This window comes from Stigmatopora argus, chromosome 20 (assembly GCF_051989625.1).
Source record: "Stigmatopora argus isolate UIUO_Sarg chromosome 20, RoL_Sarg_1.0, whole genome shotgun sequence".
Taxonomy (NCBI): domain Eukaryota; kingdom Metazoa; phylum Chordata; class Actinopteri; order Syngnathiformes; family Syngnathidae; genus Stigmatopora; species Stigmatopora argus.
In genome coordinates this window covers 8,449,989-8,470,305 of record NC_135406.1, presented here as the reverse complement: position 1 = coordinate 8,470,305, position 20,317 = coordinate 8,449,989, and the positions used below count along the sequence as shown (strand labels likewise).

Genomic DNA, 20,317 nt, shown 5'->3' with positions numbered 1-20,317 from the left:
GTTATTATTTGTTCCCTGACTATTTTTCTGTAAAGAACCTGTAAAGGGTTATTTGGTTGTGTGGCTTTCTGGAAAACAATAAAAAAATTAAGCTCCCCTATGATCGTCACACTTTTTCTGTTAAAAACTGACACCGGCCCCCCATCAGAAAAGGGAAAATGTATGTGCCCCTCACAGGAAAAAGTTTGGGGACCCCTGCTGTAAAGGGTACAGGCTTAATATATTAATCCTTGCGAACAGGGGGGAGATGGTGGTTCAATCTGTGGAGTATGGAATGTATTCTTATGCTTTTTATTAGTCAATAGGTTTATTTAGTTTAGTCACTAGAATAGAATTTTGCATGACCTAGCGGAAATTTCCGTCCGTGACACCTATGAGTTGGGGGCGCGTCATCTACCATGACACACCCATTTCTTTGTTCACAGTTTCCCGCCTAAAGTCTGTACCTATGTCACATGACCTTTGTCAATAAAACTAGTCGACCTGCTGGGGGGATTCAGGGAGTTCAAACTAGTCAGGCTGGAGGATAGACGCGCTCCTGCCGCTGGCTGCTCTGACCCCCTCCTTCAGCTGAAGCTAGATAAAACTCATCATGGCCGACTCTGTGTGCTTCCTCTAATTCGAAGTTATTGAATGTTTATCGATTAGATCCAACACAATCCTATTTAAAAATATACATTTATTCATTTGTTTCTGAATGTGAATGTAACTATTGCAGGGAACGAGAGCCCTTTTTTGTGTGCCAGGCTGGAGAGGTGGGTTTTTTTAACTCCTGTGAATAATCCAGCTTGGTTTTCCATTTGTATTTTTTTCCTTTTTTTTAGGTTACCCAGGCTTTCTATTGTTTTGGAATCAAGTCTACCTTGTTATGTTCACTTGTGAGAAGTAAGTAAAGTTTGTATATGGAGGAAACCAGTCTAGCTATTTATTACAGTACAGTAATACCTCAACATACGAGTGCCCCGACATACGAGCAATTTGAGATACGAGTAAAATTTCGAGCAAATATATATCTTGAGATATGAGACAAATTTTGATATACGAGCATACAGCGGACCCGAGAGGCTGCTCATAAGAACATCATGGCCACTGTCTTTCCCGTCGCAAGACCCTCGTGTAATGTCTCCACGAGCACTGGCCGAAGCGTTGCATTTTTTCAGTGTTTTTTTTCCCGTTAGCCAATGCGAATGGCGGAGGAGTTTGCTCGATAATACGAGAGGAGTATACTACTTCTCGTTGGCAAATGGTCCTGTGTTATCCTATTGTGAGGACATTTGTGTGCATCATTTTGGGAATATTTTGAAGGGAAGACAAAATTAAACAACTGTCAATATTGACTGGCAAATAGAGCCAACACGGGAGAAGAAAGGTATCAAATGTCAAACAAAATTAGAATTAAGTTTAGTGTTAGGTTCGATTAAACTTATTTTTGAGTGTGTCTGCATCGTAATCCAAGTTTATTTAAATTAGTTTGTTATGTTACGAGCGTGTTGCCGTGCAAAAAGTATCTGTCTAATTTTACCACTATTAAACACATTTTAGTACTATTAAACCACTGTTACTTTGTTAATAGATGGCAAATTAGAACAAATAAAAATGTTTTTCCAATACAATATCCTGTTTTTGGTGTTTTTTTAGAGGCTTGGAATAAACTAATTTGTTTTTTGTTCATTTCAATGGGAAATGTTCTTTCGAGTTACTAGAATATTGACATACGAGCTCAGTCCCGGAACGAATTAAGCTCGTTTGGAGTACGTATCCTACTTGATGATGAGCCCATCCCCCACACAGTTCCTGTTGTTTTGTTTGGTCGGATATGCACTTTGCTACTAACATCTAGTGTTGTGCAGAACATTAATGCAGTCATTAAAAAATTGCATGAATCTGCTAATTGGGGTTAGTCGTAATTTTAATTCGTGTGATAATTTTTTGTTCTTAGTTTGTCGAGATAATGATTTTAAACAAAAAAAGTCTGAACAAAGGCACAAATCAAAATACAACTAGAACAAAATACCACTTCTCTACAAATCACATTTTTATAATGTCTAACAAAATTATGCTTCGAAAATTGAAAACCAAATACTAGACGGTATTTTTTTTAAATACAAAGTTCAAGAGTGAAACGGACACCTGAAAACCGCCTCGTCAGAATAATATAGATTAAAACACTCAGGAATTAACATCAACATACATATTACTTTTACGTTCATTGAACAAAGTCAGATGCTTGAGGACGTAAACACTGCAAAAATGCAAGCAGTGAAATTGTGTGAAAAAACCTTTAACCCAGATTAATATTAAATACTACATATTTAGTTGAGACAGAAACAGGAAGCTTTGCTAGCACAGAGCATCAAAGATTTGATTGAAAATCTTATTGTTCCTCTCCACATAAATCTTTAGTAAAAGGCGAAAGATTTGTGCGATTTGAAGAGAAGCAAGAGTGTATTGATGAAGAATTGACAGAACGAACTACGTCTATATCCGCAATAGTAGTTTAATACAGGCTAAAGCACTAAAAACTAGTGTGTGGTTCCAATCCATTGAGCAGCCAATCACATTGCAGAAGCTGTATTATGCAGCCAATCACGTTTCAGCACCTGTATGAGGCAGCCAGGGGATTGGAGAGCATTGTGATATAATATGATCCAGGGCATACGTGCATCCTTTGGGTGTAAATGGGTTGGACTTAATGTTGTAGTGAAATTAGTAATTAAACCAAATGATCCAAAATGGAGGTGTGATCGTGAGCCCGAGCCCGTCTCTCTCACTGACTTTTTATTTTTTTTAAATAGATGTTTATAACAATGTATAATGCAGTGGCGGGCGGTGCATTTTCTGGTAGCGCCTTCAATATATCAATCCAACCCTCAAAAACTATTTTATGGCTATAAAACCTCTACTGCAGCTACAGCTGCGACACATAAAAAATAATCAATAAATTAATGCACAAAAATGGGGTAAAATCCACTTCCTAGCAGCATTTCATGATTAAATACAAATACTGGAGCTTTTCAGACATTGAAACCAGGCCAGGGGGTGATTTTCCCGAGAAAAGACAGCGATGAACGTCAATGGCGTACCGGCAAACATTGCCCGAAAATGGGGTAAAATCCAGCCGAAAACAGCAATTATTGATTAAATACAAATACTGGAGCTTTTTAGACATCAGAACCGGGCCCGGAGTATCATTTCCCCGGTAAAAAGACAGCGATGAACGTCGATACGTCCATACGTGAAATGACAAAAAATGCACTAAAATTAGGTAAAATCCACTTCCTAGCATCATTTATTGATTGAATACAAATACTGGAGCTTTTCAGACATTACAACCAGGCCAGGGGGGTGATTTTTCCCGGGAAAAGACAGCGATGGACGCCAATGGCAAAACGGCAAAAATTGCACTAAAATGGGGTAAAATTCACTTACTTGCAGCATTTAGTAATTAAATACAAACACTGGAGCTTAAATACAAACACTGGAGCTTTCCAGATATCAGAACTTGGCCCACAATTAAAATATTATTTAGGAATATAGCCATATTTGTAATTTTACTCACCAAAAATCCTTTTTACACAATATCCATCCTCCTTTCTTTCTTCCTTCTTTCCTATCGCCATCGAAGGTAATGATGAAAGTCGAGCCTGTCCTGTCATATTTCCGGCATAGTCCGTTTTGAAAATGGCATTAAATCAACACAACAATATACTATTTGCTTGTTGAGCTAAATTAGCGCGCTGAAAGTGCCCCACACACCATTTTCCCGGCTGTAACAGGCTTGCTAGCTTTGTAGTTGACTGCTTTTTCTTAATGATGTTCATTTTTTTTCTTCTAGAAAAGTCCGTCTGGAAACTAGCTTTGTGAGCAAACAGAATCAATTTGTTTTTGCTTCTGCTTCTGTCGGCCATAGTGGGTGGAGTTTGCCATCTCGGCTGCCTCGGGTGCTGCTTTTACCCGCCTACTTGCCAATCATAGTTTGTGAAAGCAATGACATGTCCCAGCCAGCAAAATGCCAACGCCTATGAAAAATCATTGTGTGGTTGCCAATTCGAAATCTGATTGGTTAAAAGCAACAGTCTAGTTTAATGCAGCAGAGCCCGCAAGAACTGATTGTGAAGGCTTTGTGACAGATCTGATCTGGCAACAAATAATGGCTGAAATGTGATTGGTTAAATGCTTCAATATGAAAACACACATCTGGAAGCAGTGCAACCAGGGGGAAAAGCAATGAAAGGAAGCTAACAGACCATTTGGAATAATAAGTATTGATGGACAAAATATAATATGATTCAGATATTTCTTAGGCCAGCAGAGAAGGCCTTGAAGGCCCTGACGGCCCGCCACTGGTATAATGAAACGATGTGTTCACTAAACTAACAATATTTGTGATAAAATAAATAATTTGCATTAAACAGGAGTTGCAGAGCCAGAGCATGCTTTGCGCACGTCACGTGAAGGCTGCCCTCTTAATAATCTTCCCGTCCGCAAGTCCGCATCTATTTTGACCTGGTATCCCCAATATGGGGGAGCAAGAAGTTAAGGATAAACTACAGACAGGAGAAGTGAAATGACAAATGTACCGGTAAAAGTGAGGTGTGGAAGAGCTTCAAATTGATTGTTGAATATGCTACAGAAACTTACGTTGGTTTCGCTGAATGTAGTCAATGTGGCGCTTTGCTTTCATATTACAGCAAAACCTCGACGCTGAGCAGTCATTTAAACAAGCTGTACTGGCAAAAATGATGATTGTCAAACCTATATATTATTATATAACATGTGAATGTTTATACAGTCTTGTTGAACTTAGATTTTGTTACAAAAGAAAGGCTTTAATTTGTTAATTTTAATCACCCCTCATCCTCATGAATAATATATGAAATTTCAGATTCGCTTCTGTCGTTTCAATCATTAAACTTTGGAATTTCAAGAGTAAGTATATGTATTTTGACAAATAGAGGGGTTTGCATCTCTCATGGAGATACTGCAATACCAGGATGATGCGTGGAGTGGAAGGATCAAGCTCCTATTCCATCACCTAGTCCCAAATATCAATTCAATATATGGTCCCCATTTAGGAGACATAACAGCTATTAAACAGATAAGAACAGATACTACACTTGATCTCAGTCAAAAGGCCGAGAAGCGATATTCCTTAAACAGGCGCAAAGGACAACTTCATTCCAGATAATTCAACCTAAAATAGTGGAAACACATGTCGGATGTCAATAATAACATACATTTACGTATGCAACAAACTGCAACGATACACGTTTAGTTTGATAACAGGGAAAGTCATCTCATCCCATTTTCTGAACCGCTTTATCCTCATTAGGGTTTGCAGGGGGTGCTGGAGCCAATCCCAGCTGTCTCCGGGCCAGAGGCGGAGGATACCCTGAATCGGTGGTCAGCTGATCGCAGGGCACAAGGAGACGGACAACCATGCACTCTCACACCCATACCTAGGGGCAATTTAGTGTCCAATCAGCCTTCCAGTCATGTTTTTGGAATGTGGGAGGAAACCGGAGTACCCGGAGGAAACCCACACAGGCCCAGGGAGAACATGCAAACTCCACACAGGTGGACGTTACCTGGATTTGAACTCAGGACCCTGGAGCTGTGAAGCTGACGGGCCGCCCTCAAGCTTCCATTCATATGCAATATTTTTCCATCGGAAAACTCGCTTACAACTTCGCTGCACTTGTCATAAAGCGGATTGGACAAGATTGATTTTGTTCTTCCTTTTTCAGACCAACCTGCACAACCCCCCTGGTGGAATTATAATTGTCATAAAAAGGAATTATTAACATTTAGGCATAACGGAATTAGATTGTGTGCAAATATATTATAAAAGGGAGAATTATTTCATATTATACATTTGCCTGCAACGAAGAATTTGCTTTGCTTTACCATTAAACTTACTTTGCTATATTTGCTTAAAGTAAAATGATGTATAAATGCTTTGCTCCTGATAGCCTAAGTTAGACTAAACAAAGAGAAGCCAAACGCCTTGGACTGCTTGGAGTGGACTAAACAAAGATGATCCAGAACACCTTGAACTGCACCTGCATCCACCACAGACACCCATAAGACTTCCAGACCTTCATTTGTCACCTCAACGGGAGATTCTTGGCTCCGACTTCCATCGCAGCAAACCCCAAATCTGGCCTTTTGTTGGAATCTTTCGATTCCAAAAGGGGGACTGAAGGGTGCATTTGAAACGTAAGAAAGTTCAGTACCATAAAAACACGTACACCGTGCATCACCATCAGCAAGACTGCTGATAACCACAGCGTCAGTGGCTCCCCAGCTGTCTACAGGGTTGTGACAGCATGAAGATAACCCTGAGCCTCCCATAGATAAACTCTCTTCTTCCCATCTGGACCCCCAATGAGATAGAAGCCATTATTTGTATCGCATTGACAGTCACATAGCGCTATGTTTATTAAACTCGACGAGTTGTTGTCACATTTCTGCCTGTTTCCATTAATTAGCTCTTGAACAATTTGAACAAACATGCGAGTGATCAATGCTAAGGCAGTGTGGCCGAGTGGTCCAAGGTGCTGGAATTAGGCCCCAGTCTCTCAGGAGGTGTGGGTTCAAATCCCACCACTGCCATTAACTCATGAGCTGAATTCTGTTCTTTCAATAATTTTGTTATACGCAGCTGTGTATGATGACAATAAAGGCTTTTGATTTGACTTTTTGAACAATCAACAGACTTTTACTCTTCAGGTGGTATGGAAGATGAATGAATGATCGTGCAAATTGCTGCTTTACTTGTGAAAAATTCAGGTTACGAAACATCTTCTGGAACCAATTATATTTTCTTAAGTAGATGTAACACTGCATTGGTTTATCATGGTATTAAATTCCTTTATCTTAGATCCATCTAGTGGATGCATAGCACAACCCCAACCAGCACTACTACTACTACTACTACTACTACTACTACTACTACTACTACTACTACTACTACTACTACTACCACTACCACTACTACTACTACTACTACTACCACTACTACTACTACTACAACTACTACAACTACTACCACTACTACCACTACTACTACCACTACTACTACTACCACTACTACTACTACTAGTACTACTACTACCACTACTACTACTACCACTACTACTACTACTACTACTACTACTACTACTACCACTACTACTACTACTACTACTACCACTACTACTACTACTACTACTACTACCACTACTACTACTACTACTACTACTACTACCACTACTACTACTACTACTACTACCACTACTACCACTACTACTACCACTACTACTACTACTACCATTACTACTACTACTACCACTACTACTACTACTACTACTACCACTACTACTACTACTACAACTACTACAACTACTACCACTACTACCACTACTACTACCACTACTACTACTACCACTACTACTAGTACTACTACTACTACCATTACTACTACTACTACCACTACTACTACTACTACTACTACCACTACTACTACTAATACTACTACTACTACTACCACTACTACTACTACTACTACTACTACCACTACTACTACTACTACTACTACTACTACTACTACTACTACTACTACTACTACCACTACTACTACTACTACTACTACTACTACTACTACCACTACCACTACTACTACTACTACTACTACTACCACTACTACTACTACTACAACTACTACAACTACTACTACTACTACTACTACTACTACTACTACCACTACCACTACTACTACTACTACTACTACCACTACTACTACTACTACAACTACTACAACTACTACCACTACTACCACTACTACTACCACTACTACTACTACCACTACTACTACTACTAGTACTACTACTACTACCACTACTACTACTACTACTACTACTACTACTACTACTACTACTACCACTACCACTACTACTACCACTACTACCACTACTACCACCACCACTACTACTACTACTACCACTACTACCACTACTACTACTACTACCACTTCTACTACTACTACTACCACTACTAATACTACTACTACTACCAATACTACTACTACTACTACCACTACTACTACCACTACTACTACTACTACTACTACTACTACTACCACTTCTACTACTACTACCACTACTACTAAGACTACTACTACCAATACTACTACTACTACTACTACTACCACTACTACTACTACTACTACTCCTACTACTACTACTACTGCGCCTTATATGTGCATAATATATAAAACCAATTTTAATAAAAGCCATTCTTTGAAGGTGCGGCTTTTATGTTGATATTAGTACACATACACGACACCCTCTGATCTCGCCGCCAGGTGGTCACGTGGTTCACGCCGGCCCAGATAGTTCCAAACACAAACAGCCCTGCAGTGTATTTCTAAAGGGAGCAACAATTGCCACATTTCATGGTAAAAACTTCTGACTTTGTTAAATGAAGTAGTGATAAAGTACCATGTAATATGTCAATTGAATGATCGATTAACACTTGATTATAAACCCACTGCTTATTTCATGAATGTTTTAACTTATATTACTCTGAAGATGAGATTTTTCTGTCAACAGGTTCCAGATGTTTGTTTCCCATTTCTAACTTTGTATTTAAAAAAAAAACATTCTATTTGGTATTCAGATTTTCAAAGCATCATTTTGTTAGAGATTATAAAAATGTGATTTGTAGAGAAGTGCTATTTTATTCTAGTATTATTTTGAGTTGTGCCTTTGTTCAGACCTTTTTTGTTTTGTAGTCACACTAGTGAGACACCTTATTCCTATTCTATTCGTGGTAAAAAAAATCAGGGCACCATGTGACTCCACACTGTTTTCATTAGTACTGTTTCACCAGATTTAATTCACCTATGAAGTTACATGCCTCGATCCTAGGCCGACCTACATGCCCGGTCAAAAAAAAATCACTGTTATTTTCACTTTTTATTTTACTTGTCTTTTTTATTACTTTGATACTGCTGAAAAATCTGCTCTGCAGGCATACAAATCTAGAATATACTTTTTACTTCATGCTGATGTAATCAATTGTCACTTTTCATGGGCAATATTTGAAGCAAATGACCAACAATGCAAGGAATTAAATATAATCAATCATCTATAGATTTTTAATCATTGGAATGAATATTGCAAAAAATAACTATAGCTCTATAGCTATCGTAAATTAAGGTGTGTTGTTGGAATTATGTTTAAAAAGTGCCTTCTAAATTATAGACCCCTTCAAGGATTTTTTAAATTTCCATTACTATTTATTTCAAATGTGCAGAAAGTCCAACTCCCTAAAACAAAAGAGCACACACATTTAAAACACATAATAAAAGTAGCTCCCATTTGTCAATACCACAAATCAATTTCACACAAAAACTCAATTCACATATAACAATCCTCTTTTCTCAAAAAGTAGAACCCAGTAAATAAACTTCCTGTGTTCAATGAGTACTGTTGTGTTCAATAGATTCAGTTTTTCATTGAGTTATTTTAACTTGTTCTATTAGAAAACTTCTCTTGTTTCTCTTTAAATCAAACAAATCTTTCTTTCACCTTTTTAAGATTTCTGTGGTTAAGAACTTCCAAGCGCCGAGTCTAGTGTGGCCGAGCGGCCCAAGGTGTTTCTCCATGACAAAGCCTTGATTCATTACATTTATGTCAAATTCATTCATTCATTTTCTGTACCCTCTGCCTCATTCACATTGAATGTCAGAAAATGATGATCATCAATAATCATATAATCAATGTATTTTAAGTTTATGTAGAATAGTTTTTTTACTGAACAGTATTTTCTTGGCTCCTTTTCTGAAGTTTCAGATGAGGAGTTGTGGTACAAGTTACATAAATTGATGCAAAACAGAATCATCGTCTTCAACACCACAGTAATCAGTGAAAACATTTGAAGTTTATTTACTAGGTTTCGATTTATGAGAGAGGAGGATTGTGATATGGGAATCGAGTCTGTGTGTAATGAGCTTGTGGTATTTTCAAATGGGATGTACTTTTATTCTATTTCTTTTAAATGTGTGGGTCCTTTAGGATTTTCTCTTTTAGCAATTGGGAAAAGCAACTGTAATGTGTCACTGTCAATCATGAGTTACTGAAAATGCACATTTGAAATAAATAAATCTTACTGCAAAATGAAACATTTCTCGAAGGTGTCTATAACCCAAAAGAGACTTTTTAAACAATTTCCAAAACGGGCCGTAATTTGTGACTCATAGTCATGTTTTAGTGTACACTTCTGCAATATTAAATACTTAGTGAAAGTATTGATAAATGTCTGATAAACATTCATAATTATTTAGTTACATTTACATTTACTAACCGAGTGGTTAGCACGTTGGCCTTACAGTTCCGAGGTCATGGGTTCAAAATACACACAAGAACCCACACAGGTGAAAAACCATAGTCAGGACAAATGTACTCAATGGACGTTTTCCACTTTTAGTCCTTTGCGTGTGTTTTTATCTAATCCAAGAGTGTTGGCTCAGCAGATTTAACTCGTCAGTGACGTTAAATGGCGATCTGACAAAAGTAAACACATTATAAGTTATTTTCCCAGTTAATTTTCGTTCATTTTCACTTTTTGAACTTGTGTTTTCTGTTTATTTCTTAACTACTATCGCCTTTTTTTTAAATAAAAGAAAATGTGAAATGTGAATTTCATTGCAGGTTTCAAACTTAGTCAGGACCACCGCCTTTTCTCCTGTTCACAACTAACTGGGATAGGCCCCAACAACCACAAGACCACATGAAGATAAGCAATACAGAAGATAAACAAATGAACCTTTTACACCCCCCTCATGTAATTAAAACGTTCCCCCTTTTTAACAAAACATGCTACCATTCCATAAACGTGGAGGCAAATCCAATCATTGTAACAACCAACTGCGTCTACTCGAATGTAAAATAATAAAAAAACTAGCTTCATAAGATATTGCAAGGCTGGCGAACAAGACACAAAGAGCCAAATTTTTAAACTGTCTGACTGAACCCTTATGGTCCCCTTAAATTATAAACGCGTTGTTGATTCGTTTCCTGTCTCTTATGTCTTACACTCTACTGGGACCATGAAAAAAGTGCTAAAACAGTGAATTTCACTGGATTCATCTGTTGAAGGCATTTTTTCATTGATAATACGGTTCCAGACTCTGGGTTAAAAGTTCTCTTTAGATTTTTTGTCCGAACATTGTCACCTACCGGAAATGTATCTTGATGAAAATATTTGGAAAAACTCAAATCTGGTGCTGTGGTTTTTGCTTGTTTAAGCATGTGCTGCTCCCGCTCTGACAAAGAAGTGGGTTGTATTTGAAGGAGTTCTTCAATTGCACAGTCATCACTGACATTAAAGTTCGCTGACCAGAATGTCAGATGGTTGCTGTGTTTGACATAGCTTTCGCGAAAATGTATAAACTACCATTTCAGATGATCATGCTAGATCAAAATGATAGTGCATTTTTTTTAATCTCAGCTATGATTTTGCATTCAAATATTTTTTTTCTTTGATTGAAGAGTTTTTTTTATTATAGTGAGGTTATGAATTGTTTGAATGCACATCAATATTTAGACCAAGGGATTTCTTTTTATTGAATAATAAGACAATAATTACAAATAGAATCAATGTACCTCCATTAAAGTAGTTTAACAATATACTCGTGATGAAAAAAATAATCCAGAATGATCAGAGAAGAGTTATTTTTTCAATGATCCACAAACTGGTTCTTTTTAATTCTGCTGGGCAAAATGCCACCCACCTACTACTTCATGTTTGGCAACTAGCACCTTCTTAGGCTACTGTAGCACCATCTTTGCAGTGATGTGAACGACTGTTGAAGGAAGAGCACTCTGTCTTCCTTCTCGGGTACGATTAATTTCGGATGTGGAAGATGTTGGGTGTCCAAATACAGGCTGGAGGCGAGAAACAGTGACTTCAAAGCTTTTATTACAGAATATTCTGAGCACAGGTGAACCACAGGCAAGGCTGTCGTCCACAAATGCGCCGAGACAGACAATTTACATTCATTCACCTTTATTCTCTCAAGAGGGTGGTACCGAAAGCGAACAGGGATGGGATTTTCCCCTACTTCAGACAGTAAGCTATTTGTTATGAACCGGCAAATAGAAGATAACGACAATGTTGCAAGTCTTCCAGGATAAGCCATTTGTTATGAACCGGCAAATAGAAGATAACGACAATGTTGCAAGTGTTCAAGGACACATCTGGCTACAGGACAGAGCTCTACAAAGGAGAAGCTTGAGACTCATGGAGTCATGACTATAAACAGGCAAAATACACATTTCAATATGAGACCCACTTCACGACCCAGCTATTTGCAAAGCCCCTCTTTTTAGGCAATGAATCGAATATTTGTCCCAATAATATTGGGACAAATATTCGAGATATATATATATATATATATATATATATATATATATATATATATATATATATATATATATATATATATATATATATATGTATATATATATGTATATATTTATATATATATATATATGTATATGTATATATATATATATATATATATATATATCAGTGGCAGGCCGTTAGGGCCTTCAAGGCCTTCTCTGCTGGCCTAAGAAATATCTGAATCATATTATATTTTGTCCATCAATACTTATTATTCCAAATGGTCTGTTAGCTTCCTTTCATTGCTTTTCCCCCTAGTTAAACTGCTTCCAGATGTGTGTTTTCATATTGAAGCATTTAACCAATCACATTTCGAGTTGGCAACCCCACAATGATTTTTCATAGGCGTTAGCATTTTGCTGGCTGGGACATGTCATTGCTTTCACAAACTATGATTGGCTAGTAGGCGGGCCAAAGCAGTACCCAGGCAGCCGAGATCGCAAACTCCACAAGTCGTCGAAGAGCTTGTTTATGCTTTAGCTTAGCTTAGCTAGCAGCTATCAAGGGAACAAGTCGACGAAGAACTCGTTGTAGGTTTCCTGGCTATTTTAGCTCAGCATAGCTAGCAGCTATCAAAGTCGCCGCCATCATCAGAATTCACGTGTGGAAATGTCGGCAAGAACACAACTGCCAAAGCTCCAGGAGGAACTTTTTGAGGTCAAACAGGAGCATTCAACTCACGAGCAATCGACAGTTTGCAACATAACGCACGAGAAAGTTGTTCTTCATAGACTAGAAGGTGGGTACACTTTTTATTTCCATATATTCCCTTAAAGGTATTCTATTGACATGACACTATAGTAGCGTACGTACATTTTCATGAATTTGCACTAGCACCATTCGAAGAAAGACGTAATAAATTATATTTCTATTTAAATATAACCACTCTAGGAGGGAACGAATAAGTCTCAACGCGTGTTAATACTTAACAACGGCATTAAACAGTAGCTTTCCTTTTGTTGTATCCTTATCACAAACAAACAATGTATTTTTCAAATTACGCAAAGCGCGAGCGCCCCCCAGAGGCGTTCAAGAGTCATCCCTGCTACTCGCCCTCCATTTTTGGCTACATGCTTGAGAGACATAACACTTATTTGCATGCTCTTAATTGAAAATTCAAAAAATAGAGATGTAGATGCACTAAACAACAACGAGAGCAGCCTTCAAACAATGGTGTCAAAGTTGCGGCCCGAGGTCCAAATCTGACCCACTGCTACTCCGTGGTGCGGCCTGCGAAAGTACTTAATATTTAATGCTAAAATTCAAATGCAGCTTATAAATAAACAGAATGTTAACTATCATCAGAGATCATCACTACATCACTGTGCACAGACATTGAGGTATGGTCCTCCAAGGCAAGAGCGCTTCACCTCATAGAACTACCAGTACCATCAGAGGAGGGGATCGAGACCACCTTCGAGCGCAAGAAGGCCGAATACTTGAATCTGGCAGCCGAGTGCCAGAAAATTGTCTGGATATGCACCATCCACCCAGTCGAGGTTTGCTGCCGAGGCTACGTTGGGCTTCTCCCACTGTTTTTAATCCCAACATTCATTCATTCATTTTCTGATATGCTAAATCTTGTGGAGGGGGTGCTGTAGCCTATCCCAGCTGCCTTCGGGCCAGAGGCGAGGAACACCCTGAATCGGTGGCCAGCCAATCGCAGAGCACGAGGAGAAAAACAACCATTCACGCTCACACTCATACCTAGGGGCAATTTAGAGTGTCCAATCAGACTATACCTCTATTTCAATCTCATTAATCCCCCAAATAATAATAAACCTGCTACTGAAAAAAAGATAATGCTTTTTTTAATGCCTCCCCTTGGGGAAAGCATTTTAAAAGAATTAAAATGTAAAACATAAAAGAGAATGTTTACAATGAAAAGGCTCCAAAAAAGATTTGACTAATTTTAAGGAGCTACATCACCAGTGAAGAAACTTTTCTGACCAATAGTGCCATACTTTGAAAAATGCACCTATAAACAGTTTTAAACTCATGTTGCTGTTGACGAGAATACTACAGTAGTAAATACTGCATTGTGATGAAATGAATGTATGGCGCCCTCTTCCGTTTGGTTTCATTTCTGTGAACAATAAATTTAGTTATGTTATAATTAGAAAATTGTTAATCAATTATCTTTGTATCTTTGCAGGTTTCAGAAATGATCTTGGTGCTGATGGGCAGGAGTCTGTTGACCTTGAAGGGGAAGTTGAGCTCCCCCAAATCAAAGAGGAGGAGCCAGAGTTCCCTCAACAACAAATGGGTGACGAGCAACTTCCAATCAAAAGGGAGGAAGATGATTTCACCTGGTCACTTGGTGAGTTCGTGAAGAGGGAAGATGTTCTGGGCGTGGCAAGTGGAGGGGCGGAGCCTGCAAACACCAAAACATGGCCCCTAATTAAAGAGGAGGAGCCAGAGTTCCCTCAAAAACAAATGGGAGAAGAGCAACTTCCAATCAAAAAGGAGGAAGATCATTTCACCTGGTCACCAGGTGAGTCCGTTAAAAGGGATTATCTGGGCGTGGTCAGTGAAGGAGCGGAGCCTGCAAACGCCTCAGCATGGCCCCAAATTAAAGAGGAGGAGCAGCCAGAGTTCCCTCAACAGTGCAAAAGAGAAGAGCAACCTCCAATCAAAAACGAGGAATGTGTCAAATGGTCAACTGGTGAGCCTTTCAAGGGTGAAGATGATCTGGGCGTGGCCAACAGAGGGGCGGAGCTTCTGAACGGCAGCTCTCCAGAAGGATGGCGAGCAGAAAATTTAATTGCTCCTTTATTAGATGGCAATGACTTGCTTTTTGACGATGATGTTGAAGATGTTAAGAAAAATCCCAGTGGCGACAAACTTTGCAAATGCTTTCAGTGTGGGAAAACTTTTGGTAAAAAGTCTTCTTTGAAAACACATATGAGGAGCCACACTGGGGAGAAACCCTTATCATGTACAGTTTGTGGTAAAACATTTACACACAAGGGAAACTTAAATAGACATGCAAGAACCCACACGGGTGAAAAGCCATTTTCGTGTCCAGTTTGTGGTCAAGCATTCACACAAATGGGAAGCTTAGTTTGTCATGCAAGAACCCACACTGGTGAAAAACCATTTGCGTGTTCAGTTTGTGGTCAAACATTCACAGAGAAGGGACCCTTAATTAGTCATGCAAGAACACACACTGGTGAAAAACCATTTGCGTGCTCATTTTGTGATAAAATATTTACAGAGAAGGGAAGCTTAAAAAAACATGTAATAACCCACACTGGTGAAAAACCATTTGCGTGTTCAGTTTGTGGTCAAGCATTCACAGACAAGGGAAACTTAATTAGTCATGTAAGAACACACACAGGTGAAAAGCCATTTTCGTGTTCAGTTTGTGGTCAGACATTTACACAGAAGGGACACTTAAATAGGCACGAAATAATCCACATAGGTGAAAAACAATTTCCGTGCTCAGTTTGTGGTAAAAGATTTACACAGAAGGGAAACTTAAAAATCCACATAAGAACCCACACTGGTGAAAAACCATTTGTGTGTTCAGTTTGTGGTCAAGCATTCATACACAAGGGACACTTAAATAGTCATGCAAGAACCCACACAGGTGAAAAACAATTTTCGTGCTCAGTTTGTGGTAAAAGATTTACACAGAAGGGAACCTTAAAAATCCACATAAGAACCCACACTGGTGAAAAACCATTTGTGTGTTCAGTTTGTGGTCAAGCATTCATACACAAGGGAAACTTAAATAGACATGCAAGAACCCACATGGGTGAAAAGCCATTTGCGTGTTCAGTTTGTGGTCAAGCATTCACACACAAGGAAAGCTTAGTTTATCATGCAAGAACCCACACTGGTGAAAAACCATTTGCGTGTTCAGTTTGTTGTCAAGCATTCAAACACAAGGGACACTTAATTAGTCATGTAAGAACACACACAGGTGAAAAGCCATTTTCGTGTTCAGTTTGTGGTCAAGCATTCACACACAAGGAAACCTTAAAAAGGCACACAAGAACCCACACTGGTGAAAAACCATTTGTGTGCTTAGTTTGTGATAAAAGATTTACAGAGAAGGGAAGCTTAAAAAAACATGTAATAACCCACACTGGTGAAAAACCATTTTCGTGTTCAGTTTGTGGTCAAAGATTCACACGGAAGGGACACTTAATTAGGCATGTAAGAACACACACAGGTGAAAAGCCATTTTCGTGTTCAGTTTGTGGTCAAGCATTCACACACAAGGAAACCTTAAAAAGGCACACAAGAACCCACACTGGTGAAAAACCATTTTCGTGTTCAGTTTGCGGTAAAGCCTTTTCTCAAAAGCAAGATTTACAAAAACACACAAGAATCCACACAGGTGAAAAACCATTTCCGTGTTCAGTTTGTGGTAAAACATTTACACGGAAGGGACACTTAAATCTTCACACAAGAACCCACACTGGCGAAAAACCATTTTCGTGCTCAGTTTGTGGTAAAAGTTTTACAGAGAACAGAAGCTTAAAAATACACACAAGAACCCACAGAGGTGAAAAACCATTTTTGTGCTCAGTTTGTGGTAAAAGATTTACAGAGAATGGAGTTTTAAAAGTACACACAAGAACCCACACGGGTGAAAAGCCATTTTTGTGTTCAGTTTGCGGTAAAGCCTTTTCTCAAAGGCAAGATTTACAAAAACACACAAGAACCCACACTGGTGAAAAACCATTTTCGTGTTCAGTTTGCGGTAAAGCCTATTCTAGAAATGAATCCTTAAAAATCCACATAACAACCCACACTGGTGAAAAAACATTCTGAGAATACATGTTGGCTAAGGATTGAAAGCCTACCATAACTCAATCTTCGTTTTATTCTCCATCTCTTGATGTTTATTGTGCCCAATCTGAATAAATCAAACCATTCTCCATTTTGGACCATCAACCGGATGTTTTTTCGACGGACAGTTTGTCGAACAGACATTTCGTCGATGGATTCGCTCGCTCTCAAAGTTATAAACATGAGAGAGGGAGAGTTTGTCATTGCATTGACAATTAAACACTTTAGCATGTCACATATACAAACACACACCGTTTACAAGAAATTACAAATAATATACTAATAGTCTCGATGTGTCTGTTCGGCGAGCTGTCTGGCGTCGTCGCGGGCTAAAAGTATACTAAGACTTTTATTTGTTTGATAAAAATGACCAGATAAAGTATTTCAACACCTTGCTGTATTGCAAGTTCTCGCACTTAGAATTTGAGAGAATGAAGGTTCATCTGCACCTCACAGTCAACATGAATAGGACGTCTACCGCCATCAATGGCAGCCGATGGATTAAATGAGTACTGAGTGTAGTGTGGCCAAGCGGTCCAATGTGCTGGATTTAAGCTTCAGTCTTAGGAGGAATGGGTTCAAATCCCACAACTGCCAATAATTCACAGGCTGTTTATCGTTCTTTTGTTGGAGTGTTTATGGCTCTTCACTAACTTGTAAGATACAATGTGAAACCACTGGCGAGAGAGCTGAATCCCGAACACACAAATAGAAGTGTCACGTTTGCACACCACTGTGTCACTGACGGTACCTCTAGCTTCGCTTTAACCATAATGAATTTTTTTACGAGACTCCTTTTTGCATATCAACGGCGTAACAATGTTGTTAAAGAATTCAGATAATTTTTGTATTTTAAAAGTGTAGGAATATTAAATTAAATGCACACATTTTTGGCGTGAGTGGTTAGCGCGTCGGTCTCACAGCTCTGGGGTCCTGGGTTCAAAGCCAGGTCATGTCCATCTGTGTGGAGCTTGCATGTTCTCCCTGGGCCTTCGTGGGTTTCCTCTGAGTACTCCGGTTACCTCCCACATTCCCAAAACATGCATGGTAGGTTGATTGGACACTCTAAATTGCCCCTAGGTATGGGTGTGTGTGTGTGCATGATTGTCCGTCTACTTGTGCCCTGCGATCGGCTGGCCACTGATTCAGGATATCCCCCGCCTCTGGCCCGGAAACAGCTGGGATTGGCTACAGCAGGGGTGGCCAACTCCAGTCCTCGAGAGCCACAATCCGGTCTGTTTTCTATATCTCCCTCCACCAACACACCTGAATCAAATAATCAACTCATCAGCAAGCTGTCCAGAAGCTTGATACCAATCCCGATGATTTGATTCAGGTGTGTTGGTGGAGGGAGATATGGAAAACAGAGCGGATAACGGCTCTCGAGGACCGGACTTGGCCACCCCTGGGCTACAGTATGCAGGGGGTCCCGTGACACTAATGAGGATAAAGCGGTTCAGAAATAAGATGAGAGATGTTAGACATTTTCAGGCATTTTTACTTTTGAATTCTGTATCTAAAGAATACTACAATGAAAAAATATAATTTGTTTATGACTCTCTCTGCCAAAAAGTCTGATGTGTTAGTTTCAACCCCACCAATATTTTGCTTGTAGCATTCTGCTAAAAGAGATGCCTCCCTAAACAGCCGAGGAATTACTATGGTTTTTGGGCTGAGCAGACCACTACTGCTGCAGCAATTAGTTTTTTCTTACCCAGTACTTGGTATGAAGCTGAATGCGGCGCCTAGGATTGGTCAGTTACATGACCTGAAGTCCAGGACGTCCATATTGTAATGTCTATAGTATTGAGACAAATATTCGATTCATTGCCTAAAAAGAGGGGCTTTGCAAATAGCTGGGTCGTGAAGTGGGTCTCATATTCAAATGTGTATTTTGCCTGTTTCTAGTCATGACTCCATGAGTCTCAAGCTTCTCCTTTGTAGAGCTCTGTCCTGTAGCCAGATGTGTCCTTGAACACTTGCAACATTGTCGTTATCTCCTATTTGCCGGTTCATAACAAATGGCTTATCCTGGAAGACTTGCAACATTGTCGTTATCTTCTATTTGCCGGTTCATAACAAATAGCTTACTGTAGGGGAAAATCCCATCCCTGTTCGGTTTCGGTTCCACCCTCTTGAGAGAATAAAGGTGAATGTAAGTTGTCTGTCTCGGCGCATTTGTGGACGACAGCGTTGCCTCTGGTTCACCTGTGCCCAGAATATTCTGTAATAAAAGCATGGAAGTCACTGTTCCTCGCCTCCAGCCTGTATTTGGACACCCAACATCTTCCACATCCGAAATTAATCGAACCCTAGAAGGAAGACAGAGTGCTCTTCCTTCAACAGTCGTTCACCATCACTGCAAAGATGGTGCTACAGTAGCCTAATACGTGCTAGTTGCCAAACATGAAGTAGTAGGTGGGTGGTATTTTGCCCAGCAGAATTAAAAAGAACCAGTTTGTGGATCATTGAAAAAATAACTCTTCTCTGATAATTCTGGATTATTTTTTCATCGTGAGTATATTGTTAAACTACATTAATGGAGGTACATTTGTGATTCTATTTGTGTAATTATCGTCTTATTATTCAATACAAAAAAATCCCTCAATCTAAATATTGCTGTGCATTCAAACAACTCATAACCTCACTATAATAAAAAAAACTCTTCAATCAAAGAAAAAATGTGTTTGAATGCAAATCATAGCTGAGATTTTTTTTAAAATGCACTCAACCACTAATTTTCACTGTTTAAAACTGATTTTTTGATTGAGGTAACGTTTTGTGTTTGGGCCATGTTTTGGGTGGGACATTTGTGTCTTTATAATTTATCAAAAGTTTTCTTCAAAGAGAAATAACACATTTTTATCCATGCATCCACTATTGGCCATGATGAAAGTTTCTTTCAATACAAAAAGCAACCTATTGTGTCTTTATAACCTTATTCAGTGAGTTCAATATAAGTATTTGAAAATCCAGCTATATTGCAAGTTCTCCCAGAAATCACACTGTTGAAAATTGTTTGAAATGTATCATTTTGATCTAGCGTGATCATCTGAATTGGTAG

The 20,317-nt window shown here is 38.9% G+C and overlaps 1 protein-coding gene and 3 non-coding genes across 5 annotated transcripts; 2 read left to right on the top strand and 2 right to left on the bottom strand.

Annotated features, from left to right (window-relative positions):
• Positions 1-2,333: 2,333 nt before the first annotated feature.
• On the bottom strand, positions 2,334-2,445 carry LOC144066433 (U5 spliceosomal RNA). The gene has a single exon (XR_013297598.1). It is a non-coding gene; the product is annotated as a U5 spliceosomal RNA (small nuclear RNA).
• Positions 2,446-4,956: 2,511 nt separating this feature from the next.
• LOC144066384 (U2 spliceosomal RNA) lies at positions 4,957-5,147 on the bottom strand. Its single transcript, XR_013297557.1, has one exon. It is a non-coding gene; the product is annotated as a U2 spliceosomal RNA (small nuclear RNA).
• A 1,386-nt stretch (positions 5,148-6,533) lies between these two features.
• On the top strand, positions 6,534-6,615 carry trnal-uag (transfer RNA leucine (anticodon UAG)). The gene has a single exon. It is a non-coding gene; the product is annotated as a tRNA-Leu (tRNA).
• A 6,237-nt stretch (positions 6,616-12,852) lies between these two features.
• Positions 12,853-17,632, top strand: LOC144066190 (uncharacterized). Of its 2 annotated transcripts, XM_077589555.1 has the most exons (3): positions 13,064-13,189; positions 13,783-13,949; positions 14,606-17,632. In XM_077589555.1, exons 2-3 carry the CDS (start codon positions 13,793-13,795, stop codon positions 17,233-17,235), a joined length of 2,787 nt encoding a protein of 928 aa, XP_077445681.1. In that variant the 5' UTR covers positions 13,064-13,189; positions 13,783-13,792; the 3' UTR covers positions 17,236-17,632. The 2 variants fall into 2 exon arrangements, with proteins under 2 accessions (XP_077445682.1, XP_077445681.1); XM_077589556.1 differs by lacking the exon at positions 13,783-13,949 and having other exon boundaries at positions 12,853-13,189.
• Positions 17,633-20,317: the final 2,685 nt, after the last annotated feature.